The 22,144-nt window shown below is 33.4% G+C and overlaps 1 protein-coding gene across 1 annotated transcript in view; it reads left to right on the plus strand.

Annotated features, from left to right (window-relative positions):
- Positions 1 to 22,144, plus strand: part of LOC145241296 (spermatogenesis-associated serine-rich protein 2-like) — a 180,167-nt gene that overhangs the window by 137,466 nt on the left and 20,557 nt on the right. The window contains exons 10-13 of the mRNA XM_080104044.1: positions 1,556 to 1,614; positions 3,224 to 3,333; positions 8,443 to 8,523; positions 9,416 to 9,437. Of these exons, the coding sequence (XP_079960170.1) occupies positions 1,556 to 1,614; positions 3,224 to 3,333; positions 8,443 to 8,523; positions 9,416 to 9,437 (272 nt within the window). The remainder of the gene's footprint in view (positions 1 to 1,555; positions 1,615 to 3,223; positions 3,334 to 8,442; positions 8,524 to 9,415; positions 9,438 to 22,144) is intronic.

Genomic DNA, 22,144 nt, shown 5'->3' on the forward strand with positions numbered 1-22,144 from the left:
GTTACACTTGAACTTATGCATGTCAGTACAGTTGGGGAAGCAGGGACCTGGAATGGAATTCCAGAGTCTAGCGGTTCTGGGGAAGAAACAACTGGAGTAGAAAGATCTTTTACATCTAGGGATCTCTACAGTGTGGGGATGGGATTTAGTTGCCTGTCAGGTTTGTCGAGGGTGTCTACGTTGTGGGGGCACAAGTGTCTGCAGTTCGCCAGAGAATTCACCATTTAAATAACTTGTAGAACAGGCAGAGGGATGCAACATTTCGTCGATGGGACAGAGGCTGAAGTTTAGCTGACAGTTCAAGACCTATCAGATTGGCGGCTCTCTTTTGAACCTTGTCTAGGAGCGAGAGACTAGTGGCAGATGCACCAGCCCAAATATGACAACAATACTCCATACATGGGCGAATGGTGCCTTATAGAGGTACAGGATACTTTCGGGCGTTAGTAGCTTTCTAGCACGGTAGAGAGAACCTACCTTCTTCACAGCGGTCCTGGCAATGCTCTCAATGTAATTATTCCAACTCCTGTTTCCTATGAATGTTAGGCCAAGGAGTTTAAAAGATGTACTTTCAGATAGTCTTTGGCCATTGCTATTGGCGGTAAGGAAGGTTTCTTGTAATTATTGTAGGAAACAAGTTTAGTCTTGGAAGCATTGAATGTGACCATCCATTTTTGTCCCCCATTCCACTACAGATTGGAGGTCATCCTCTAGTGTTTCTGCCATTTCTTTAGATATGTGTTCATTTGTTTTCCTGTCCTGTCTGTTATAGAGCGTGGTGTCATCAGCATATATACTATATATATTTTCGACTTCTTTGCTACGTTGGAGATGAAAATAGTTGCGAAATATAAAAAAAAAAGTTAAAAAAATAAACTGCTTTAGAGGACTAACAATATTAAAAATTTAATAAGGGAGGTATATAGAATTGTCTAGAATTAGCATTATACATAAACACATGAATAAAGTTGAATTGTTCATAAAAAAAAATTGAATAGTATCCAGATTAAAGGATTTGAAATACAAAAATATTAAAGGTAATTTTAAATTATTATATAGAAAAATTTATGCTAACGAAATTTCAATGAAATTATAAAATTAAACCCATAAGTAATTATTTTGTAGGCATAAAAGTTGTGGATAACATGTTTATTGATCTGACCATTAATCCTGGAGGATAAGAGTGACCAAAAAAAAAAAAAAAGAAGCAATTGAAATGTCATCAAAATATAATTTATTTAATATTTTAAGGTTTGCACCTTTATGGAAACAGGTAGAGTCGGAGACATTTTCATTTTCTTTCCTGGAAAATTTTACATAGGAATACATTTTTAGTTTTTTTTTTGTTTTGTTTTTTTTTGCGTAAATTCTTTAAACTTTTTTATAAGGAACACACACATTTTATATATATATATATATATATATATATATATATATATATAGATTTAAGATGTTTGGAGAAATGGTGCTTCATTTGTTGATAGTATCATGAAGCTTAGTTTTTTTTTTTGTTTTGTTTTGTGTTTTTAAAATCACAGCTTAAATTCTTTTTCAGCTTGCGAGAGAGGGAAGCCCAAATAATGAAGGAGATGGACGCCGTTAAAATAGATGCAAGTAAGCATATTTTCAAATATTTTGTGAAACCATTTTTGGTATTTGTTATGGTCTGCAACACCATGCTCATTATGATTAATAATAGACCTGTTTTGATAACGAACGGAGGAAGAGAATATGAATAAAAGTGATAAATGATGTCCATTAACATCAATAGTTTTGGGTTCTTTATTTTCTATATGAAGTATATCTTTACTTGTCTTCCATTATGGCAAGATTAGACATGAGGCCAGTTTATAGGGAGGAATCCTACTCCCAAAAAAGATAGCATACTTGGTGGGTATTAGATTTGCTGTGATTAGTCCCATCAGCATTACTCCAGTGGAAATGCCTCGTGTGACCGGCAGTACCTCCCCTGCGCAGCCATCACCGATGAAAAAGTAATGTCTGGAATTGAACAGAATGGATACTCTAAACAGTAAACAATACATTAAACAAAATTTTCATGACTTCTGTACAAGCTTTAATACAGAATATAAGTAAAATCTTTTTAGTTTTGTTGTTGGTGTTGGGCCTGAAAAAACCCTGTTCTTGCCTCCTGAAGGTCATCTTTTTTCATTCTTATGTGAAATATTCTCTTGGAATTTCTATAAACAAATCTTTATAACTTGTGTTAAAATTTACATGGACTTTACGATAAACTTCTCCGTCATTTTCAACTGCAAATAATTTCATCGTTAGTGAAGAAGATACTCTGCACTCAAAATTTCTACTCAAGAGAACACAACCTTTATCACTTTGATTATCCAATAGCAGCCAAACTACTATTTGTGCTCACTTTGTTAAATAAGTTCTTGAAAGATGTGTTCAATAAGAAATGTGTTTCAACTGTTAAAATCATATCACCTCTCGAGTTTAAGAAAGTAGAAAAAATGCACAATAATTTTCTGAACTATTATTTAATTATTGGAATTCTTTTGAGATAGTCATTTGTATATTTATTTGTGGACTGTTACCCTCATCTTTTTTATAGTTGCTGTGTCACAATATTTCATGAAATTAAGATGAGGATAACAGTTCACAAATAAATATGCAAATTACTCATCTCAAATTGATTCCAATAATAAAATATACCATTTGGTGCGGACCTGACAATGGAAAACCAGATAAGAACGTAAAACTTGGATTTATAAGACCAAAAAATCCAACCGTGATCGCCCTTCAGGGCCATGGTGAAGTGGATAAAGGCATTGAATCTCTACAGTTCCAGGTGAGCAGGTCTGAAGATAGCAGTTTCAATCCTATCCAAAGCTGGCCAGAGGATTAGTTGACTAAAACGTGATGAGATGACAGCAACTATGGAAGGTGGTAATTACTAAGGATACAGTTAAGACTCTGCATTCCTATCCCATCGCGGTTAACCACCTGAAGAAGGCTAGAGGAATAGTTGGCTGAAACATTGTGAAATAACTATAAAGATGAGGATAACAGTCTGCAAATAAACTTTCTGAACATCCTGTATTTTTTTTTTTGTAACTTGTTTTATTGAATTATTGATAAATTTCCTAGTAGAAAAAATTGATGCTTTTAGAAATGTTTGATTTGCTTTTTACATTTTTTTTTTCTGATCAAAGTTTAAACATTTTTAAAAAAAAAATTTTTCTTTTAGTGGAAACCTTGAAACAGCGTCAGCAGAAAGCAGTTGATCTTCGAGAGGTCGTAGCTAAGGCTTCAGGAATGTCTGAATCAGAAGTAGCAGAATTGCGGTTTCAGATTAAGGTTAGTTACAACAGCAGCACTTTGTAAAATTTTTATTTCATTTTTTTTTTCTTTTATTAATATCGTGAAATAGAAAAAGGGCTCATCAGCTGTTTACTATATAACTGTTTCAAACATTTAAAAGCAGAATAGTTATTAAATTTATGGTTCGCCAATTGTACTGATGAAAATGTCACATCTCCTTAACCAAATGTAAACACAATTCAGTTATTATTTCACACAGCTACACATACAAACCTCTATACATACGTGTGTGTGTGTAGAAGTCTATATTCCAAATTCAAAGATGGTGACCATTTTACAATTTATTCCTTCAAGTAAGTTGACATAGACGATTCTTGACACCACGTTGTGCAAAATCATATCAATCAATGAAGAGATGGTGTAATAAAAGGAAAAAAGTGATAATTGTAATTCCTCTCCCAATTTTTGGATTTTGTAATCATGCCTGTGTGCATTTGTTTTCTTTTAAAATTGATAAGTGCTTTTTATTCTGATGAGTTAAGGGCGAAATAAATTCAAGAATTGACATAATTACATGAATGATTTTGCGCTACAAAACAGGTGCTGTCAAGAATTGTGCATGTCAGTTTCAAGGAATAAATTGTAAGATGGTCAACATCTTGAAATTATGAATATAGACTTTTGTCATTTATGTTATGTGCTCTGTATTTACTTTGAGCTTCATAAATTAAAGGATTTAGTGTAAATAAAAGGTGAAATATCATTTAAGAAATATTTCCACTAATAATAAAAAAAATTATTAAACAAAAGACTAGATGTAATCCACGAGTGTTTGCACAGAAACAGATATTTAATTTCACGCACTAGAGCAGATTAGGAAAAAATGCAATGGAGGTAATCCTAGATATAAAAAAAATGATACCATGAGTGACCTCCCCTACATCAGGTAATATAATACATCTTCAAACGCCAAGCAAAAAAAAAAAGTATTAAAATAAACACGCATAAATATAGTAATAAAATTATATGATGATTGGAAAAAACAAATAGGAAAAAAAGGGAAAATTAAAAGAAAAAGAAAAATACGAAAGTACGGGTTAAAACGGAAAACTATCTTTGCATAACACCAAAAGATGGAGGAAGTGAGGAAGCATGGATGTGGAAATCCCTTTACCCGAATACAATGTCCAGCATGTTAAAAATATACCTTTTGTCATAAAAATCTAATGGATAAACATCTGAAGAAATTGGTGGGGACAGGATATTTTTATGGAAACATAAATCGTAAAATTGCCAACTCATCAATGAAACAGCTGTAAAGTCAAGTCTTTGAATTTTCAAGAAAATTTTGCACTATATATATATATATATATATGTAGTGCAAAATTTTGTTGAAAATTCAAAGACTCACATTTTCTTTTTTTATAACCTTCGTTTATTTCCTGGATTTTTTCCATTACAGCTGTTTCATTGATGAGTTGGCAATTTTACGATTTATGTTTCCATAAAAATATCCTGTCCCCACCAACTTCTTCAGATGTTTATCCATTAGATTTTTATGACAAAAGGTATATTTTTAACATGCTGGACATCATATTCGGGTAAAAGGATTTCCACAGCCATGCTTCCTCACTTCCCCCAATATCTTAATGATGAATTTCAATACATTTTAAAAAAACTACAGTACCCATCCTATTTCATTTCTTACGCAAAGAAAAAAGCTACGAAAATACACTATAATATAAACAGACAGAAAAATAAAACAAATACCTCACTATTAAACAGATTTCTTTTCATTCCCACCCACACCAAAAATACAAAAATCTACGACACTCTTAATAGACTTGGTTTTCACTTGATACAAACAACTTCCACAACAATAAAACAGACATTAAAAACTACCAAGCACTCTCCCAAAGCCCTCACATCCGACGCCGGTATATATTCCATCCCATGTAACAACTATCAATAAGCGTACATAGGTGAAACGCAGCGAAAATTGAAATTAAGACTTTATGAACACAGAAGAGATATGAGGAATGTTAACGCCCTAAATGCACTCTTTTGCCATTGTGCAGAACACGATCAATCATTTAATTTAGATCATGCGAAAATTATTAAATACGTGATAGTTAAAAGAAGACTTTTAGAATCAGCACTAATATTAAATACTAATACTATTACGCAAAGAAAAGGCTTCTACCATTTAGCCCCTAGCATAGGGAAAATAATAATCAAAGAACAAAATATCAAAACAGATCCTGGCTAACCGTTTTTCCTTAAATATTTCAACAAAATGAATAAGTTTACAGAAAAAAAAAAGCGTACATATTTATTTAACGCATTTTTAAGTGTGTATATATAGACATTGAACAACGCAACTTTCCCATACGCACACGTTTGTCCTTCCCGACATGGGTAGGATTCAAAAACTGTTCTCTTTTTCGTGTGAGCTATGACTTTTTTCTTTTCTTGCATTTTTACTTCAATATCCTGAAGATGTCCTCTGAAATAAGGACGAAACGTTGATTATTTTAATAATTTCATTCGGTTTTTCTATTTTTCTCAAAACACATATATACATATATATATATATATGTGTGCAAGGCCGGGTAATACTGCTAGTATATATATATATATATATATATATATATATATATACTAGCAGTATTACCCGGCCTTGCTTGGCGGTTGCTTTGATGCCTTTTTTATACTTATTTTGATCTGTATTTTTAGTAATTCCAATTTTTTTTTTTTTTTTTTTTTTTAATCCTGAAATTATTTTAGTAAATTTTGGTTATATTGACACCTTACTGATCAACATAGCCCCCACACAGTAAATGCAACATGCCAGCAAAAATCCAATTTCTCTGATTTGTTCCCTTAGCAGCTATTCTTCCAGCTCAAAACCAACTACTTTGGTGAGGTTTTGGGGGCCATGATTTCTTGAACCGTATGTGAAAGAAACCACAGGATCAACATCGACTATTTGTAAGAATTTGTGGTTGTCACTGTATAGTTCTACAATTAGTCAACTGTCAAAAAATTCCTTCTCTTATGTTGCCAGGCATACTACTTGTGCTTGGTTGTTGGGGCTTATGTTTTGTTAAACCAACATATCAACATATAAGAAACTTCTGAATCACATTTTCACTAAAAATGTGTGTAGACTGTTTTGCAATTTCTTCAGGATAAGTTGCTTGTCAATTATAAAGTTTAAAGTACGTAATATTCCAGTTTTACATTGTAAAAAATAAGATATTTTAAAAATAAACACACCCACACACACGTAAATTTTCAAATCTTATAAATAAACTTCTTTCCAGTAAATGAAAAAAAAAGAAACATTAAGAAATTTACGTGCCGGGTTTGAACCTACAGACCAAAAAACCCTATCAACTTACGGCTCATTGTTCTATCATTGTTGCTAAGCGACGACATGGAAAGAATGGCTTTACCGATGATGAATTAAAATAAGTTTTGATTATCGGTGATTATCGGGAGTATTCCAAGACAAAACTAAGATCACTCCCAAACTTATACACTAAAGTTATGTAAATTTTAAAGAAAATCTGTTCAGCCGTTTTGGAGTCTATAAGGAACGAACTCGCACTCACTCGCACAAAGTTGCATTTATATAATTGTCAATATATATATATATATATATATATATATATATATATTTGTAGTCATCGACATACAGTCCTGTTTCGTTGTATCACAACTCATCAGTGCCGCTAGACTAGCACCTCTCCGAAGCCGAGGATTGAACCTAGAATCATCGCATTGACAGTCAGCAGTTCTACCGATCGACCCACGGGAGCAGCGCCCGTAAACAATCTTGCCAAATGTCTATTTAAACAAGCATTCGTCCACCACTTTTACAGTGCTCTAACTGCTTTGTTTATAAACAAAGAACGAGCATCGCATTTTTCAGCCAATTAAGTAGCGGGTGAGATTATTTATGACAGTGCTCTACCCAAAGAGGGGGGCTTAAAATATTTGTAGTCATCGACATACAGTCCTGTTTCGTTGTATCACAACTTATCAGTGCCGTTAGACTAGCACCTCTCTCTGTCTATATATATATATATATATATATATATATATATATATATATATATAAACATTACCTTTTAAAGAACTATTTTGTAATCTGGTAGATGGTATATCAAATTATATAGGAATAAAGATGCATTAAAAAATATAATTAAAGTCCAAATAAAACTAAGTTTTCTTGGTTTGATTTTTGTTTTTCTTTTTTCACCTCTCTAGCTTTGTTTCTTTTCCTGTTTTTCTCTCTTCCTCTATCAGGTTTTGTCAAGTTCATAATCCTCTTAATGTCTTTTTCATGTGCAACCTTGCACATTTCAGTAACACCTAAGGGTGCTACAGCGATGTCCTTTATCTTACAGCTTCCTGTATCATTTCCGTTTGAATACTTATAGCTGGACCAAATACTGCTTTTGCAACTTCTAGATTTTCAGTTTCATCAGAACTCTGTATTCAACAATTTCTCATCATGATATTTCTAAACGCCCTTTCTGTCCTGTTCATTTGTTGCTAATAATTTCATTATCATTTTGAATGTACTCCTCTCCAACAATATCCAATTACTTTGTGAAGAAATTGTGATGCCTTACAAAATGGTCATTTGCAATTTAATTCTGAAGAAAGCTCATAAAGTAAAGAAAAAGTTTAACCTCGGAGAAAAGTTGTGGAGGTTGAATGAAGAGCATATGAAACACGAGTTTAGAGATGAAATGAAGAGTTCGGCTGTCAAGAAAATGTGAACGACAATGGATATATTGTTGGGTGGAACAATTTGTGGACAGATGGAAGGGCTCCAGGGCATAGGGTGTCACTGTAGTGGGTGGAATGAGGAAGTTGAGAAGTGTATCAAAGAAAAGTGGAAATAAAGTAATCGGTGCATAAAATGTTTATAAATAAAGATGTGTATCAGGAGGTAATCGAGAAGACCAATGTACAAAGCCAAGAAGTTGAGAAAGACAGATTTCCAAATACTATGAAGACATGACCACATCTTCAGCTATGTATATTGTTTTTGTTTTTGTTTTTTGCTTCCATTTTTCACTAAAACTTAGTGAATAACATTTGTATCATGTGACTTGTTTTGCTTTTCAGCAATATGTTAGTGATCGAAGAATCGATGATGATTTGAGCCGTACAACGCGATTTACATATGATTCAGACCACTTAGCAAAAGTGAGTATAGTTTTTAATTCTGAAAACGAGAATGCAAACAAGATAATTCTAGTTTTAATCTTAGATTTAATACATTTAAGATTATTTTTGTTAAATGTTTGATTTGTTTTCTTTTTACCAGAAATTGTTTCAACCTCATCAATAGTGGTACATGGCTATCCATTGCCTTTTGTCACTATTAAATATTTTTCTGTTTCTGAAATGAAAGAATATAAAAAAATATTAAATTTTTATCAAGATTGTAGACTTATGTTTTTTTTTTTTATTCTGAATTATTCATTGTGAAGAAATGAAAATAGAAATTTTATAAAAAAATGTTTTAATTGAATAAACAAGAATAAATTGTATTTATACATTTATTCACATCTAATTATTACTAAATTATTTAATTTCTACAAAATATTAATTACTTTATTATCCTTTTATTCGTGTGATTTTTTTTTTTTTTTTTTTTTTTTACCTTCCAGTTTTTGCAGCCAATTTGGCTGAATAATCAGACATAATGGGTGGGGGAAGTTTTCATATTATCCAAGAGGAAGATTATTAATCTTGAAGGAATCAGAAGTCAATAAGGCAGACAATCTTGATGATACTTGATTTTTGTTTTACTACTATGATCAATTGGACATGTATTAGCATGCGAAACGTGAAACAATGAACAATATTTGTTAGATCTTTAATTATTTTAGATTAAAAAAATTTTTTTTTTATTAACAAGTAACAAGGGAACTAACTCCTGTATGGCTAATAATTTGAGAAAATTTTAAACTTATATCAGAATGTTCATATTTATTTTTACATTAAAATTTAACTTTTATTTTTCATGATTAAAATAAAAAACAATGCAGTATATAGATATAAAATCTAAAGTTTCTCATTTTCTTCTCTACAGGAAATAAAAAATTTTGGTGAAGGTAAGTTTTAACTTTTAATTTTAGAAAGGAAAAAAAAATTGTCTCTTAAAAACTTTGTTTTGATAAAATGAATTTCAAAGATTTAGAATGTGTCCAAGTTTGTTTTTTATATTGTAAATTTATAAATATTTTTTCCTGCTGTGAATGTATCTATATTTTATTGATATTAAATATTGGTACCCCGATTTATCGGAGACGGACCTATGTTTTCAGTGGCGTCCGTTAGTCCGGACTATTGCCAAATAACCATCCATTAGTTTTTCCTTAAATTTTGCCACAAATTGTATTTAATTAAATAGATGTGCACAATAAAAAGATTTTTATTTTATTTTATTTTTTTTTTTCGAAAATTCCCATTGCGTCCCCAGGGGCTCAAAAGAGGTCAAAAATGCCCCAAAATGACACATTTTGCCCAATAACTTTTGATCTATCCATTAGATTTTTCTGAAACTTGGCCAAAATGTGGAGCCCAATGTTCTTAATATAAATCCAGTATGGGTGACCTTGGCAAAATTCTGGTTCGCGTCCCTGGGGACTTTTAGTTCTAAAAACGCCCCTTTTTGTGGCAATTTTTTTTTTCATATTTCTCAACAAAAACTTGATATATAGTGGTTTTTCATGGTGGTCAACTCAAATATACATGTGTTAAGGCCTGAAACTGCACGGTTTTCCATTTACACTGGGATTCGGCATATTCAGTGGCTCAAAAGAGATCAAAAATGCTCCAAAATCGCCAAAAATTATACTTTTTGCCCCATAGCGTTTGTTCCATCCATTAGATTTTCCTGAAACTTGGCCAAAATGTGGAGACCATTGTTTTTAGTATAAATTTAGTATGGGTGACACTGGCAAAATTCTGGTTCGCATCCCTCTGGGACTTTAGGGCTAAAAAAAACATGCATTTTTGGAGCTCTTTTTTCATATTACTCAAAAACTTGATATTTGTCTGTGTAGTGGTTTTCCATGGTGCTGAATTCAAATATATATGTCTTAAGGTGTAAAACTGTGCTGTTTGTCCATTTTCACTGGGATTCTGTGTTCCCAGGAGCTCAAAAGGGGTCACAAATGGTCCAGAATTGCAAAAAATTAAACTTTTTACCCCATAACTTTTGCCCCATCAATTAGATTTTTCTGAAACTTGGCTAAAATGTGAAGGCAACGTTGACCCTTCACATTTCTCGCATTCATCATTTCTTTATTTTTTTATTTATTTTTTTTTTGTTACATCATCTCACATGCAGCAGCATGGACGACACACGCGCAGCTTGTTCAACATATATTTATCATATTTTATATGTAACAATTAAGTTTTTTTAAAACAAAAAAATATTAACTCTGTGAAAACAAAAATGAGAACTTGAATAAATTTAATTGCATCTGAGTTCATGGTTTCAAATAAAACAAAAGTGATGATGGCTGTAATAGCATACGAACAAATAAGTTTGTATTTTATTTTCATTTTCAAATTGTTTATTACTGCTTGAAGATTTATCAATATTTCAATATGGATGCAATGATGCCGATATATTTAATTTTGTGAGTTGCGGGACACATGAATTTCATTTTAGTGAGTCCCCATGAAATTAAAGATATCTCGAATAAGATGAGACGAAAATTAAAAATCTAACGACAAAGAATAATGGGAGGGATCACATGATCAGAATTCAAGAAAATGTTTTTGAGCATTCATTTCGAGTGAATCAGATGATTCTCTTGGTAATCATTTCTCAGATATCTATCTAGTTAAAATTTTCTAGAAAGACATTGCTTACTTGTAGGAGGGACTACGTAAAGCTTGCCAGCATCCCTAAGTGAAAGTGTTTGTGGAGCAAACTGAATTTGAACTGTACTTATTCAGGTTGTCAATCCATGTCATTAACCACTTGACCACTGTCACCTCTGTATTGCCTGCGAGTAGAAGTCCCTCAATGGGGCTACCTACCTGTTGGCTGTGGGTAGTGACCCATAATGCCATTAGGACGGGATCCTGGAGGTTTTAGTACCTCCACTACCCAACACACCACTTTGGCACTTACTGGGCTAGATGGGTGGTCGGATGGGCCCGATGTGATCAATCGGCTGGTCACGTCTAGTGCACCACTTATACATATATAACCTACACAAAACCTAAATACTACACAACATTCTCTCATCAACACAGATCCATAAATAAGTGGTGAAAACGGTGGCTAACGGTCAATTGTTTATAATGAATAAAAACTAGGCATGTTTTCCTCTAATATTTCCCATTTTCTACTTGGATGAGAAAAATTAAGAACCACAAATGCTCGAAGTCTACATTATATGCAAGTATACCATTCCTGTAACCCTGTTGTAGCTAGGGCGAATGGGTTTTCCCCCCTGTGCGCATCCCAAATAGGGCTTCGACGTGGGTAGGGAGCAGGGATGATGAACCCACAAACAATCCTAATATGAGTTACAAAACACCAAGTAAAAAAAGACAAGACACTTCGGATAGTGACTCGACTGAGGAACAAGATAAATATCCAAATTTTATAATAATGGAATCCACTGAAGAAACACCATTAACCAAACTTTCCCCCTTTAAGATAGAGAAAATATTATCTAAAAATATAAAACTCAAAATGGTTAAAAAAAATTAAGAAATGGCACTCTGCTAATAGAAATCTTCACAAAACCAGAAGCGGATGAACTCCTAAAATGGAAACATTTCGATAATATAAAAATAAAAACATACCCGACAAAACACTAAACACATGCAAAGGAGTGGTAAAAAGCCATGAATTTTCACTTTGTCTTATTGACGAACTACATTCATATCTGAAAGAACAGAACGTAACAGATATTAGACGAATTCAAATTTAAAAAAAATGGAGAAATGATAAACACACACACGTACATACTAACCTTTTACCAACAAAAAATCCCACCAGAAATAAAAATAACCTACGAGAAACTGAAAGTCAAAACTTACATCCCCAACCGACTGCGTTGCTTCAAATGTCAAAAATCTGGTCATCATCAGAATCAATGCACACGCCACCCAGTTTGTGGAAGGTGCGGATATTATGACAATCATACCAACTGTCAAAAAACTCCTAAATGTGCCAATTGTAAAGAAAATCACAGTGCCTGCTCCAAAGACTGTTAAATTTGGAAAAAAGAAAAAGAAATTACCAAAATTAAATACACGCTAAACATCACCTACCCAGAAGCAAGGAAAAAAGTTGAAACAATCAAATATTCAGAAATAACAAAAAAGAATACTCCTAATACTAATAAGTACAACAACAATTATCACACAACAAACTTAGACATTGAAATCCAAGACCTCACCGACCAAATCAAAATATTGATAAACACAATTGAAGAAATGAAAAAAATAAATATAAACAAAACCTCACTAGGACCAAAAACACAAACACCACACCCAATAGAAACGACCCCTTTAGCCAAAAAAGAAAACAAAAAAGCAAACATCAAAAAAACATACCAAAGGAAAAAAACAAAATAGCAGAAAAAAAAAATTAAACGGACAGGTCACGTTCACTCTCCAGGCCAAAAGACACTCCCGTGGGTGTTCAGAAAGAGGTAGACATGCCGAAGGATTACCCGAAAAGAAGGGACTGGCGGAACAGCGAAACAACCTCTGCAGTATATGAACCTAAACTCCCCAACACACCACAACGATGACCGCGCTCACAATCTAAAGGTAGAGATAAACAAAAAAAACACTGTGCCTCTAGGATTCGAAAACCAAGAAGTCATGGAGACTGAGGAATCAAGGTATTCCTCTTACCCCATGAACCTATAAATGATGATAAACAAGGAAAAAAAATAAATAAAAACAATACCCATGCAAAACCTACAAATCATAACAAAACAACATTCCTACAATGGAACTGCAGAGGACTAAAACATAATCATGAAGAAATACTAGAAATCATCAACAAACGAAACCCAGCTGAAATATGTCTGCAAGAAACGCTACTCAAAGAATATAACATGTACGACAAAACCCATATATCCACAACAAATAGAGCAATCGAAGGAGTGTCCATACTAATTAAAAATACTATACATCACACAATCCTCCAATTAAACACTGAACTACAAGCAATAGCACTAACGGCTAACCTACACCGCAAAATCACAATCTGCTCTATATACATTCCACCAAATCAGCCAATAAAAAAAAAAATAAAAAAAAGACATGCTAATTAACCAACTCCCACCCCCATTTATAATAATGGGAGATTTTAATGCGCACAGCAACAATTGGGGAAGTAATCAAAACAACAACAAAGGTAATATAATAAATGAAATCCTAAATACAATAAACCTATGTATACTAAACAATGGTAAAAATACCTACATGCATCGAGCCAATGGATCCATATCTGCAATAGACTTAACAATATGCACTCCATCCATTTATATGGACTTCCATTCGAATATACTAGAAGACCAACACGGAAGTGATCACTATCCTATCATACTTAAAAGTAATCAAAAAATATCGGAAGAAAAAGTCCAAAAATGGAAATTACACAAAGCCAACTGGGAAACATTTACCAATCTATGCAGAACAGAATTAGACACGAACATTCTAAATAAAGAAGAACCACTAAAACATTTCACACAAACCTTAAACAATATTGCCACCAAAACTATACCCAAAACTTCAACAAACCCCACAAAAAAATCAAACCCTTGGTTTAATGAAACCTGCAAAAAAGTTGTCCAAGAAAGAAAAAAAAACACTTAAAAAAATTCAAACAAAACCGTACAATTAACTTACAAAAATATAGAGATGCATGCTAAAGCACGATACACCATAAAACAAAAAAACATCCTGGAAAAACTATATTTCACAGCTAAACAACCAAACACCAACTAAAAAAACATGGAATATAATAAAGAAAATAGCTGGAAAAGAAACACAAAATACCATAAACCATTTAATTAAAACTGATGGAACAAAATGCATGAACAAAAAGGAAATAACTAATTTACTAGCTGAAAAATTCTATAAAAATTCATCAAGCAAACAGTATTCAACATCATTCCAAATTCATAAAGAAACAGCAGAAAGAGAAAAACTTAATTTTACGACTAATAACAAAGAAACATACAACGTACCATACAACATAAAAGAACTAAAAAGAGCAATAAACAAAAGCAGAAATACAAGTCCAGGCCCAGACGATATACGTTACCAATTCCTAAAACAACTACCAAAATCATCTTTAAAACTATTACTTAACATATATAACAAAATGTGGAATACAGGAGAAATACCGAAATCCTGGTTTGAATCAACCATCATACCAATTGCCAAACGAAATAAAAACGCAAGTAATCCAACCAGTTACAGACCCATAGCCCTAACCAGCTGCCTCTCCAAAACTATGGAAAGAATGATAAACAACCGCTTAATGTGATACCTGGAAAAAAACTTCTTCTTATAAAATATCAGTGGATACAGGCAAAAACAAAGCACAAACGACCAAATAGTACGACTAGAATCATTTATTAGACGGTTTCATACGCGGACACCACGTGGTGGCAGTCTTTTTTAACATCCAAAAGGCCTACGATACAACCTGGCGATATGGAATTCTAAGGGACGTACACAATATGGGAATAAAAGGAAATATGGCAATATCTTTACAAAACTTCCTGTCTCAAAGATATTTACAAAGTACGGCAAGGAAACCCACTATCAGATCAATACGAGCAAGAAGCAGGAGTGCCACAAGGTAGCATATTATCCACCACCTTACTCTTAATTAAAATAAATGAAATCACACAAATTGTCGACACACAATTTGAAAGATCATTATTTGTAGATGACTTTTCAATTGCATATTCTGCATTAAATATAACAACAATTGAAAGAAAGATGCAGCAATGCTTAAACAAAATAGAAAACTGGATTGATAAAAATGGATTCAAGTTGGCACAAAACAAAACTGTCTGTATTCATTTCTGCAGAAAACAAAAATATCATCTGGACCCACAACTACAAATACAAGGAATCCCAATAGCACAACACACGAAATTTCTAGGTATTACACTGGACAATAAACTTAATTTCAATATGCATATCACTAACTTAAAGCAAAAATGCCAAAAAACAATGAAAATTTTAAAAGTAATATCAAAAACACTGGGGGGCAGACAAAGACACAATGTTAAAAATATACCAGACACACATAAGATCAAAATTAGATGATGGATGCATTACATATAGCTCCACTCGTAAATCCTATCTCCAAAAATTAATAACCATACAAAATCAAGGATTAAGACTTAGTCTGGGAGCATATCAAACATCACCCATGGAAAGCCTATACATAGAAGCCAATGAACGCCCTCTACATTTAAGATGGCAGAAATTAATAACACAATATGCAATAAAACTACAAAGTGATCCAAACAACCCAACACACGACTGGTGCTACCAGATCAGGCTGTCAGTTGGCTTCCTGAGACGAAATACACCTACATTGATTTTCTGTTTTTGTTTTCTATTCTCTTTTGTAAAACTTACGTTCTGCAAAAACAAAAACAATCCCCCTTCCCCTCTCCTTTCCTTTTCCTTCTCTACTTCCCAACCCCGTCTCCCCCCTCCTCCCCCCCCTTTGTTGGTAAGGCACTAGAATAAGCCGACTGCCCTCCTGCAGAGGGTAAAAATCCCTCAGTGGGGCAACCAGGTAGCCGTGGGTTGCTACCCATAATGTCTTAGGACGTGATCCTGGTGATTGAGCTAACCTAGACCTAACCTAACCTGCATAAAAGTCTAGTCACTGCAACACATTACTTCGGCCCTTACTTCGGCCAGACAGGCAGTCGGAGAGGCCCGATCCGACCAATCAGCCAGTCACACCAAGCCCTAGCACTTACACCCAAAGTACCAACTACCACAACAAATAATGAAACTTAAAGGTACTCCCATCTTTTTTTTTTTTTTTTTTTTTCCCCCCACTACAAAAAAATAGGCAAACCAAGTAAGTGCTAGAAGGCGGTGGCAAGGGTCAATCAATTGTAAAGACCAGAACTCAACACTCCATCTGAACAAATGTATTTTTGAGGACATATTGAACAGAAAATATAGTGCTTGAGAACTCCTTACCAAAAGAGCATATCCTCCATGTAGCCCGACATGGTCAAGGCGAATGGGTTTCCCCCTTACTATGCCCCAATTTTGGACTCCAAGGTGGGTAGGGAGCGTAGTTGATGAAAAATAAATCCCAAAATCCATGGCTGATAAAAACAAATGCGTCCCCCTCAAAACCCTTAAAAGAAACCATTCCTCTGACTCTGACCTCTCAAGCTCAGATGAAGAACAAAAATTCAAAACTAGAAAAACCGTTCCAACTATAGACGAAGGAAACTTCTCACGATTCTTGGTTATTGAATTAATCGAAAATAAAAAAATTGGAAATTTATCACCTTTCTAATAGAAAAAACAGTATCCACAAAAAGTAAACCAAAATTGATCAAAAAAAAACAAAAGATGGAAATCTACTAGTTGAGATAACCAATCTTAGAGATGTTCAATCTCTACTCAAAATGAAGAACTTCCATGAGTACAAGTGCAAAGTCTTTCCCCATAAAAACACTAACTACTTCGAAAGGAGTAGTTTGGAGTTATGAACTATCGCTAGCAACTGGAGAAATAAAAACCGAATTAGAAAAACAAGGAGTAATCAACCACATCCCCATAAACATAAAAAGAAACAATAAAATAATAACCACCAACACATTAACGTTTAACAAATCAACAATACCTAAGGAAATAAGAATTGGCTACTTAAATGTAAAAGTAGACCAATATATCCCAGCTCCATTAAGATGTTTCCATTGCCAAAAATATGGACATCATAAAGAAGCCTGTAAAGGAATAAAAATATGTGGAAAATGCGGCAACAAAGAGCCTGACCACACCGAAGAAAAATGCATAAATGAGGTGAAATGTGCTAACTGCAAAGAAGATCACCTGGTCTTCTCTAAAATATGCAAAACATATAAAAAAGAAAGAAATTATAGAAGTAAAGTACAAAAAAAAACACAACCTTTCCAGAAGCCAGAAAAATAGTTGAGACGTACATGAAAGACAACACATATGCTGAGACAACAAAAAAGACAACTAAACCATACCAACATAATGAAATACATGATCAATATAGGGAGCTGATAAACAAACTGATTACATTAAACATTAAAGAATGGCCAGAATTTCAAAATAGCCTAAAAGAAAAATACTCAAATCTGGGGAACAAAATAGAAATAACAAATCCACACAAAGAAAATAATATTCCATCCACAACAGAACCATTAAAAAAATTATCACAGAAACCAACAAAACAACCACCAGAAATTAATAAAAACATAAGCAATGATAAAACAGCAAATAAAGAAGTTCCAGAAAAGAAGAAAACCAAACAATAGACACTCAAAATAGATTCCAAATTCTAGAAAAAATGGAAACCGAAAACACCGTAGATAAAAAAAAGAAACCAAACACAAGTAATCAAGAGGGAAAAAATGAACAAGAAACTAAAACAGCAACATCTCAAGCAAGATCCAGATCGACGTCCAGATCCAAACAAAAAAAAGAAAAACACTTCACCAAAGATACAAACTCCAACAAAAGATAAATGCTCTACTTCTAAAGAGATGGAAAAAGAGGAAAACTAAACATCTTCATGGATAGAAATAAAACACAACAAATTATCCAATGGAATTGTCGTGGAATAAGATCTAACTATAATGAACTTCTTATACTTATCTCACTCTTCAACCCAGCCATTGTCTGCTTACAAGAAACCTTCCTACAAGACAATAACCATTTCAAAACCCCAAACTATGAACAATACAACTATTTCTATAACATAGACCTTCGTGCTAATGGAGGTACCTCAATTCTTGTAAGGAATAACATACCTCAAAACAATTTCTCTGTCAAAACAAATCTCCAAGCAATTACAACTCCAGTCACATTACACAAAACAATCACAATCTGCTCAATATACCTCCCCCTCATGAACTAATAGACGAAAATGAACAAGAAAATTTAATAAAACAACTACCTTCACCATTCATTCTCCTAGGAGACTTTAACTACCACAGTACGTTATGGGGATGTGAAGTCACAAACTCAAAAGGAAACAAAATTGAACAATTAATTAACAAAAATTACTTCTCAATCAAAAAAATCACACATACTTAAATCCAACAAACGGATGAACTAGTGCCATTGATCTTACCATGTGTGATCCATCAAGCTTCTTGGATTATACATCGAGCACTTACGAAGAACTCTGTGGAAGTGATCACTCCCCTATTATAATCAATTACAGTAACTCCATCCAAAACCACATACCCAGGTGGAACACAAACAAAGCCAACTGGGCCGAATTTAAAGAACTTTGTTCACTAAAATTAACAGAACATCAAATCCAAACAATAGAAGAATTCACGGAAGTACTCATAACAAGAGCCAAAAAATGCATACCCCAAAATTCTCCTCCTGGAAAAAAAAAAAAACCATGGTTCAATCCAGAATGTAAAACGGCCATTAGACAGAAAGGCAGCCTTAAGAAAATTTAAAAAACAACCCACGACGAACAACTTAATAGAATACAAACACCCAAGAGCTAAAACTCGAAAAACAATTAAAGAATGCAAAAGATCCTGCTGGCAACAATTTGTCAACAAAATCATCACCACTAAACCCAAAACCGTCTGGGAAATGATTAGGAAAATAACTGGAAAATATAATCCGAATCCAATCAAACACCTTCTCACAAATAAACAGAAAATAACTGATAAAAAAGATATTGCTAACACACTAGCTAAAACCTTTGCCGAAAACTCATCATCAAAACACTACAATAGACAATTCCAAATACTTAAGAAACATGAAGAAAAGTACATAATAAACTTTAACTCCAAAAACCAAGAGCCTTACAATGAAATCTTCTCCCTCAATGAACTAGAAACCGCCATAGAAAAATCCCATAACTCAGCTGTAGGACCAGATGAAGTGCACTACTTAAAGAAATTCCGCCCAAATCATTAAAACTCCTTCTCAAAATTTATAATAAAATATGGGAAACAAAAGATTTCCCAACTTCATGGAAAAATGCAACAATAATACCAATACCCAAACTGGAAAAAGATACATCAAATCCAGAAAACTACAGACCAATAGCTCTCAGAAGCTGCCTATGCAAAACGTTCGAAAGAATGATTAACTACCATCTTATATGGTATCTAGATGACAACAAAATAATTTCTAAAATCCAGTGTGGATACCAAAAAAAATCGAGGATGTATAGACCACATCACTAACCTCAAAAATTATATCAGAGAAGCTTTTATCAATAAGGAACATGTAACATCTGTTTTTTTTTTGTTTTTTTTTTATCTTGAGAAAGCATATGAAACTACCTGGAAACACGGTATCATAAAAGATCCCCACAGCATTGGACTAAGAGGCAGACTACCTGAATTCATAAAAAACATCCTAACAGACAGATCTTTCCAAGTTCACATAGACTCGACTTTATCAGACCCACAAACTCAAGAAGTGCCCCAAGGCAGCATATTATCAACAACTATCTTTAACATAAAAATCAATAACATTATAAAAGAACTCTCTCCTGATATACATAGCTCCTTATGTGTAGATGACTGCTCAATCAGCTACAGATCTAAATACACTCACATTATTGAAAGAAAACTACAACATAACATAAATAAAATTAATAAATGGGCAACTAAAATTGGTTTCAAATTCTCCAAAACTAAAACAAAATGCATCCATTTCTGTAACCAACGCAAACTCCACCCTGACCCAACCTTACAGATTGGAGGCGGAAAAAATCCATTTGTAAACAAACACAAGCACCTGGGAATCATTTTTGACATAAAACTAAATTTCATTCCACACATCAATCACATCAAAACCAAATGTAATAAAGCATTACAACTCCTACAAGTCATTGCCCATACAGATTGGGGAGCTGACAAGAACACACTACTCAAACTATATAGAGCATTAATTAGATCAAAAATAGATTATGGTAGCTTCATATATTAATCCACCAGAAAGTCATATCTAAAAACCCTCAACACAATATGCCACTCCGGACTAAGACTAGCACTATGAGCATTTCCAACCTCCCCTGTAGAAAGCCTGTACGCAGAAGCACATGAAACTCCTCCAATGCTTAGAAATCAAAACCTTGGTCTAAAATACTACACAAAACTTACAGCCAACCCCAAAAACCCAGCACACAATAGCACTTTAAATCCAAACCGTAAACACCTTTTCGACCAAAAAGAAAATGCAATCAAAACCTTTGTACTTAGAATAAAATCGATTTCCAAAGAAGCAAATCTACCCATAACCAAAATTCATGAAACTGTCCTACTCAAAAGCCCTTCCTGGAAAATCGTATCCCCTAACATCGACCTAAGTTTAAATAAATATGAAAAGAAACATACTCATCCAATAACTTATGATCTCGATAAAATCAAAGAAAAGTATCTAGACCACGCACATCTATACAGATGGATCTAAACAAAATAACGCAACAGCCAGTGCAGCAATACTCAATAAATCAATCAAAAAACAATCAAACCTCCCGAAAGAAATGTCGATCTTCAGTGTTGAAATATTTGCTTTAAACCTAGCTCTCAAACTCGCCTCCAATAACAAAAACAAATTTATAATCCTTTCAGACTCCCAATCTACTCTAAAAGTGATTAAAAAAAATAAAAAGATGGACAACCCCCTAATCGCAAAATTACTCCAAAAATTAACTGAATTAAACAGTAAAAAAAAAATCATTTTCTGCTGGATACCAAGCCATTCCGGTATTAAAGGTAATGAATTAGCAGATTCAGCAGCAAAAAACGTCTTAAATCTCCTAATCGATGCAAATTTTAAAATTCCATACATAGATCTAAAAAGACGTATCAACGCATATACAACAGAGAAATGGCAAATCTACTGGAATGAACACCCTAACAACACTTCACGAAATCATACCAAAAATCAAAAAATAAGAACAAAATACGAAATTAAGCAGAAAAGGAGTCAAACTAACAAGAATAAAAATGGGTCATACCCACTTAACCCACTCATATCTCCTAAAAAAAAAGAAAGCCAACCCATCTGTGTATCTTGTCAAACACCACTCACAATCAAACAAATTAATTGATTGTACTGATTTTGCAACAGTAAGAAATCGATTCTACAAAGAAAACAATATTAAAGAGTTATTTGATAAAAACAATACCCACACCATACTTTCATATCTTAAAAAAATTGGCCTTTATAAAAAAATTTAAAAAGAACCCTATATACAATGGTCCTGGATATGACCTAAAACTATATCCGATGGTGAGGCCCCACCTTGCGGGCCTTGGGGAGTGTGGAGCCACCCTTTAGTTGCCATTGCTCCCAGGTTCACTCTGACCCGGAGTGGTAGTATCTGTTAGGGTCCCAACTATGGGTTAAATAGAATCCGACTTAAAAGACAAATATACTCCAGTAAAAAATTGTTCCTCAAAATCACTAGATTCGGCATTAAATAACCTAAAAAAGGTTGATATGCCGTAAAACAAAAACAACCAACCAACACACAAAAAAACCTACAATATACAAACTTTTATACCAGCAAACCAAAAAACATACCTTTCGAATA

Source organism: Euprymna scolopes, chromosome 20, assembly GCF_053919585.1.
Source record: "Euprymna scolopes isolate OS-2025 chromosome 20, ASM5391958v1, whole genome shotgun sequence".
Taxonomy (NCBI): domain Eukaryota; kingdom Metazoa; phylum Mollusca; class Cephalopoda; order Sepiida; family Sepiolidae; genus Euprymna; species Euprymna scolopes.